Here is a 7500-nt window from a genome sequence, read left to right as displayed (position 1 = left end):
AGGAGTGGGCTACCCCGTCTCTGTCACCCCCTTAATGTGCTGGGAGGCTAATCAATTAACAGCGGTCTGGTACTGACTGACTGCTCTATGGGGGAACACGCGGGGCTGCCGCTGCCAGGAGCCGGCCTGAGCGAAAATAATAATAACATTGTAATCGGCAGGGCCCGTTTTCCACACCTCGACAGAGGACGGCTGGGACGTCCCCACTCTTAATGATCGGTTTACAAGCTAATTGAGGGATAAAATGAAGTGAAAGACGAAGGGAGAGTTGTTGAGCTGTTTTCATTTGTATGTAGGCCTACAGGGAATATTTAGAATCTAAAAAGATTTGTGGCTATTTATACAACCCTTCATGGAACCTGATATGGCAACAAAGGATGAATCAAATAAAAGTCATGAATGAGAACTATAATGTGGATGTTTTTAAGGTTATAATAAAACCAAATATAATTTGTGGGGATTCAGTGTAGGCATGCAAAGGTGGGCATTATTAAACTGCAAATGCAATATCGTAGGAAAGTTACAAAAATGACTCTTTCTAAGGAGAGGTGTGTCTAAAGAGGGAAAATCATGAACATTTCTGAAGCAAAATTATTAAATAATTACTGTAAAAATAGCAGGCAAAATTCCAAGCGATTCATCAATAAAGAGCAATTCATTTTGACTATGACATATTTCTTTTGCTACATCCTTTGATTGAGGCTTGACATAATCCATTAATGACTTGAATCTCACCCAGGAGCCTGTAAAAAAAACATATCCCGGGACAGTTATCTAATGCAGTTGAATTCACAGTGTGTTACTGCCAGAAAAAACACCTTGCTGTACCAGGAACATGGCCCGCTCCAGTATACCTCTCCTGAGAGCTCTGACTCTGGCAGCACAGAGGAAGTCTCCTCCATGCCAAATTAAGGGCCCAAACTAAACTCACCTTTTTAACAACACACAAACACACACACACACACAGATGTGCACACACGCATGTCAAACCAAAAGCCCAAGCTCACCATGCCTTTTCACACAGATGCACACACACACACACACACACGCACACACACACACACACACACACACACACACACACACACACGCGCACACACACACACACACACACACACACACACACACACACATGAACACATGGCACTTTGAGTGCCATGAATTAATAATTCCACTGACTACATGTAAATGAGTTGCAATGCGTTTTAAAAAATGTTAATTGACTACAAGTGTTAGTTGAACCACAATCGTCAAACACACTCCTCGTTTTATGTGTGTGTGTGTGTGTGTGTGTGTGTGATGTTATGGGTATCTGCCAATACTCTACGGAAGTCATACAGGGAAGCACATTAAACACATAGCAAAGAGGAAAAAAAACATGAATAAAGGAACACGTGGCACCTCATTTAAGAGGCTAATCCTGTAATCTCAATCACATTCCTTTTTTTTCGTAAAAGTTTGCCTCAGTTTGTCTGTCCCCTTGATGTGTCTTAACAGCACTCTTTTAGATAAACAAGACTGTCAATGGGCGAGCTTTAACACTGAGCAGGTTAAAGTTAACACTGCTGGAGGTGGAAGAAAGGAGTGATAGAGAGAGAGAGCGAGAGAGAGAGAGAGAGAGAGAGAGAGAGAGAGAGAGAGAGAGAGAGAGAGGGAGAGAGACACAGAGACAACCACAGGAAAAGCCAGGCTGCTGCGTGTAGTGACAGGCTGCTTGAGCCTATTAGAAGACCATACAGCCCAAAGACACCATGAAAAACTCATTATTTCCAACTATCCACCAGTCAATCAAAGTGTGCATGTGGAGGCAACACACACTCCTTAAACACATGCTTTGCACACACACACACACACACACACACACACACACACACATACAAACACACACCAGGTGCAACACATCTTTACCTGAATATCCATGAGAAAGGGAAGGAAGAGTGGATCCCTTTTGAAAAGACATAAAAAAAGTTGCGGGAGTTTTCAGAAAAGGGAAGTTAAAGAAAAAGGCAAAAGTGGAAATTGAGAAGGAAGCCCGAAGTTTGCCGTTGGTGGCTTCACAGCGCGATGTGCTGGAGGAGCGCGCGGAGGGAGAGACAGAGAGAGACAGACGGAGAGAGAGACATAAGGAGAGAGCGAGAGAGAGAAAGAGAGAGCAAGAGACCTAGAGAGACTGTGGGAGAGACCCGAGGAGTACTAAATGAGAGGAACATGTTGGTACACTGATCCTGAGAGAGAGGGAAGAGAAGAGTTTTTGGCTCCCAGCTACGCTCTGATTAATATCAGAGCTCCCCTCCTCCCCCTCTCCCCTCCTCCCCCCTGACAATCCTGTCACATCTGGCGTACAAATCCTAGCAAGCCTTCTGGTGGCGGAGCAGGACAGAACCTGGGTAGTCGGGGTAAGAGGGGAGCCTGGGTGGTGGTGGTGGTGGTGGTGGTGGTGGTGGTGGGTGGGTGGAGGCTTGGTGGGTGGGTTGGGGGGGTATCATGCTCCAGGAGACGCTGCGAGGGGGAGGGGGGTCTTAGGCAGGAGTAGAGGCCCCTCACGGATGGACCATCATGAAGCTAATGAAGCTGACACAAACACACACACACATAGACACTCACACACACACACACACACACACACACGGCCACTCACACACGCATGCACGCACCACCCACACGCATACATTCACACACACGGCAACTCACACACGCATGCACGCACGCACGCACGCACACATACATACACACACACACACACACACACAAACACTCAAAAACACACACACACACACACACACACACACACAAACGCACTCACGGGCACGCCAGCACACACATGTACGCATGCACGAAAAAGCACAAAAAAAAAGCAAAAACACCCGTGCGTGATGTGCCGAAATGGAGGTGTTAAAGTGAAGTAAGATAGGGAAGGGGAAAGATGGAGGGATAGATAAAATGATAAAGATAGATAGATACCGTTAATGTTCTGAAGTGGTCTGACACAAACACACGTCAAAGCAATCCCAGGTTCTCCCTTTGGTGCTGTTGTTTTCCTTCTTTTGTATTTTTTTATGTGAGTGTGTATACGTGTGTTTTTCAGTGTGTAAGTGTGTGTGAGTGCGCGCGTGTGTGTATGTTTTTGTGTGTCTGTGTGGATGGGTGTTTCTGCACGTAATTGTGTAGGGGTACATTCTTGTACATTAAAAACACGTTGTTTTACCCTGCAGTTATTGAAAATGACAGGAATGGAAGTATGGTTGTAATCATGGTCACTTTAACTCATCGAAACAGTGGGGAAGTATTTATATATTTAAGAAATGTGTTGTCCATTGAAATCCCCCATTCTGATTATTCAGCTGCATTTTCTTTTTAAAGATACTTTTTGCCAATAATTTAAATGTTGTATTTTTGTAGGAATAAATCTAAAAGCTACAAATATATATATTTCTGTATCATGTATATATTCTTTTTATCAAAAACAAAAATGGACATTGTTTGACTTTAATTTAAAACATCTCAAAATGCTCAAAATGATTTTATTCATTATGTATATTTGCCTGTGCTGATTTCTAAGTAAAAAAAATAACAACAATTTATATAACCAGCTATTCATTACACAACGTTTGACAATGAGAACTATTCTTTTCCTCTCTAAAGGAATACCTACAGCCACCAAAGTCCTCCACAAAAAGCCATTATACCATTATGACCGTATCTATGAATTACTTGAATTAATTACATTCTCTGAACTTTTCCCCAAACTACCATCTTCGGCTTCATCCTGCAGTAAGAACTTTGGTTATGTTTGTTTCGTGTCCTCTCAGCACTGTGGATGCTCTGCTAACCAACGCTAGTATAATGAGTCCAACCACAAACTGTTTCTCCAATAACAGTTGGAGAAGGTTTACAAACACACACACGCACAAGCACTCACACACACACAAACACACACACACACACACACACACACACACACACACACACACACACACACACACACACACACACACCAACGGAGAATTGGAAAAAGAGAGTACAGGAGAGAAAGTGAGTTGTCTGCTGCTACCCAACATCGGCACTCAGACAGCTTAGCTAATTGTTACATTATGGCTGCAACAAAACATTAGCCTACTTTTAAATTACATTCCAACAGCAGCCAGCCATCCCAGAGTGTAGGGTAGGGGGTTGTGTGTGTGTGTGTGTGTGTGTGTGTGTGTGTGTGTGTGTGTGTGTGTGTGTGTGTGTGTGTGTTGGAGTGGTGTTAGGGGTGGGAGGGGTGGGGGGTTTAAAGCAAGCATGCCTGTGCTGGTTCTCATGCAACAGAGCTGGGCAACAGACGCAGGGACGCGACTCAGAGTGAAGTAACTGATGACACACGGTGAACGCATGGAGTGCGGGATATCCGAGACTGGACATGACGGGAATAAAAAACTCCTGATTCCTCCAAGTTTCCATCTCGTTTTTTTCTTTGAATCACTCAGTCGAGTCCGTTATCATTGTTGGACTTTTCGTTGTTATATTTTTGGAAATGGAATTGGATGGAATATAATATAACCACACAGAATGGCACGTAATAATAAAATAATAGAGGAAAAGTGTGATGAACTTGTGCCCGTCGACTGTCTGAGTTTTGGATGGCTCTTGGCGACGAGGCATCGTAAGGACACTTTCTCACACATTCCCTCACGCTTGTTTGTGTTTTTCTATGTATTACACAGCGGTACATTGAGCGTTCAACGTGATTGCAAAATGCATTCATGTTGAGTCATTTAATTTTTTTGCGGTTCAAGGAATTCTCTTTTCTTTATGATTGTGACACAAAGTCCAGAATGTGTCCTTCTCCACTCCTTCCAATAAGAGCACACATTCCTCCCCAGAGCTATTTTTTTCTCAATCTAAAAAACATCGTGTAGCGCTTAACAAAACATGACTTCCCCTGATCCACAGATAAAGCACCTCGCCACCTGGGGGGCAAACATTCAAGATAAAGTCCATCCGTCCAAAGTCAACCACACAGACCCCAAAAAATCCCATTCTCCCTTAGTCCGACAACACTCGGCGAGATGCCGTCCCCAGGCTTCTGCCAGCCCATCGCCAGAGAGCCGGGGACCCCAGGTGTGGAACGGGGGGGGAGACGGGAGACAGAGGAATCAAAGCGCTTAGCGGGGCAGAGAGAGAGAGAGAGAGAAGAAAAGCCGAGTGTCTTACCTCAGCCATTGTCACTCGTCCTATGTTTCCAAGGATAAGGCGTAGTTTGCCATTCCCCGCGACTCCCACAAAGGATCTGCCTCCAACTCTCCTGTCTGCACAAGTACTAAAGAGCCATCACACACCCAGCGCTGTCTCCTGCAGAAACACGAGTACACATGCACACCGCTGCTCGCTCGCCCTCTCCCTCTCTCTCTCTCTCTCTCTCTCTCTCTCTCTCTCTCTCTCTTGCTCTCACTCTCTCTCTCTCTCTCTCTCTTGCTCTCACTCTCTCTCTGTCTCTCTCCAACTCTGCCTCCCTATCCAACTCTCTCTCTCTCTCTCCAACTCTCACTCACATCTATTCTCTTCTCCTCTATTCTGTCAGGCACTCACTCACACACAAACACACACACACACACACAAACACACACACAAACACACAGACATGCGCGTGCACAAGCGCAGAAAAACAGGCACACACAAGTACAGAGAGCCACCACCGAGCGCAACCACTCACTCCGGAGTAAAAGGCAAAAGTCACCGTGCTTTTACTCTGACACACGCACACTCTTGCCGCCTCCTCCTCCTCTCTCTCACTCTCTCTCTTTCTCTCCCTCTCTCCTTGCTCACCCTCTAATGTTGCGGTGGACTGGCTCTAAACTACTCAAGATGTTCGGTGTGTGTGTGTGTGTGTGTGTGTGTGTGTGTGTGTGTGTGTGTGTGTGTGTGTGTGTGTGTGTGTGTGTGTGTGTGTGTTTGTGTGTGTGTTGAACTGGGCACAGGGGATTGGAATGAGATCCTCCCACTCTGCATTCTCACCTCAGGAGCTCCCTGCTCACACACACAGACACACAACCACGCGCACACACACGTGCATGCAAGGGCACTCACAAAAACACAGTTCCATGGCATCCACATGTACAAGTGCACTTAAACATACAGGGGATAATGTCGTTAATACATGGGCCTATGGAGCCACACGCTCACCTACACACCTACAGATACACCCCCCCCCCCCCCCCCCCCCCACACACACACACACACACACAAGGCCAGGGCAGTCTCCCCCCACAGCTGGCTGGAAGGGGGCATGACACTCATCTTTCACAGAGATTTGATCAAAAGGAATCACAAAGGCTGGAGGCACTGCTAATGCAGTCAGGAGAAACTCCCTCCTCTTCCACTCTCTCTCTCTCTCTCTCTCTCTCTCTCTCTCTCTCCCCCTCTCTCTCACTCCACTCCCCCGCTCTTTTTGTCTCTCCCTCTTCCTCCTTCACTCTCTCTCTCTCTCTTCCTCAATCTGAGTAATTCCCTAAAATCAATGCTGCCCCTCTCCAAGTGTGTCTGCGTGTGTGTGTGTGTGAGCATGTGTGTGTGTGAGAATGTATGTGTGTGTGTGTGTGTTTGTGTGCAAGTGTGTTTGTGTGCAAGTGTGTTTGTGTGTGTGTGTGTGTGTGTGTGTGTGTGTGTGTGTGTGTGTGTGTGTGCGTGTGTGTGTGTCTATGAGCATGTGTGTGTTTGTGTGTGTGTGTGTGTGTGAGAGAGAGAATGTTTGCGTGCATGTGTGTGGGTGGGCATGTGTATGTGTGTGTGCATGTTTGTGTGTGTGTGCGTCTTTCACCTTAGCATAGTCCTGTGAACAACCTCCATAACAAGTTATGCCTTGTGCAGTCAGGAATGTGTCAGCGACTGAGTTAAGCATTTCTTTGGGACGGGGACCCGGTATATGAGTGTACAAGTATAGGGCACTCAAAAAGGAAAGAAAATAAAAAATAACGGAATCCACAGCCATTCAAACAGCCTTTAAATTATGTGATGACTTTCTGTATTGTTTCAGGGAACGTTGAAGTGCAGAAAAACTCATCGATTTTGGATGGCGTCAAGGTGCCAAAAGCAAATCAACGAGCAAAGCCATGTGCTCTGAGTCCTTTTTTTCAATGATGCTACAGTTAAATCAGTAGGCGTTCAAAAAGTACACGGAAGAGAGGTAAGACCAGATACCTCCCTCGTACAACTTTTTGGGGCTTACGTAATCGCACCTCAAACCTTGTATCTGTTCTCACATTGGTCATCATCATCATAAGTATCAGTTTAATACTTTTTTAGTGTTTAGCTTTTTTTTTGGGGGGGTTAAGTCTTTTCCCTAGTCACTGCCTCCATTCACAGCTCGCATGGCCACGGGGAGAAGCTCTGATGATTTTTGCCATCAGAGGCATCTGCTAATCCAAAAATTACACAGCAAGTTTTAACAGGCACTCGTTTTAAACCACAGGTTTGCTGCCGTACCTGTGGCAGTGGGGAGGGTGGGGTCATATGGGGTGGGGT

The 7500-nt window shown here is 45.7% G+C and overlaps 1 protein-coding gene across 1 annotated transcript in view; it reads right to left on the bottom strand.

Moving 5' to 3' along the window:
- bnc1 (basonuclin zinc finger protein 1) overlaps positions 1–5426 on the bottom strand; it is a 17686-nt gene extending 12260 nt beyond the window's left edge. Inside the window, exon 1 of the mRNA XM_079736561.1 lies at positions 5194–5426. Within this exon, the coding sequence (XP_079592687.1) occupies positions 5194–5202 (9 nt within the window). The 5' untranslated portion in view covers positions 5203–5426. The remainder of the gene's footprint in view (positions 1–5193) is intronic.
- Between the last annotated feature and the right edge of the window lie 2074 nt (positions 5427–7500).

The sequence above is a fragment of the Pollachius pollachius genome (genome assembly GCF_949987615.1).
Source record: "Pollachius pollachius genome assembly, chromosome: 5".
Lineage (NCBI taxonomy): Eukaryota > Metazoa > Chordata > Actinopteri > Gadiformes > Gadidae > Pollachius > Pollachius pollachius.
This window is presented reverse-complemented; position numbering and strand designations above follow the sequence as displayed.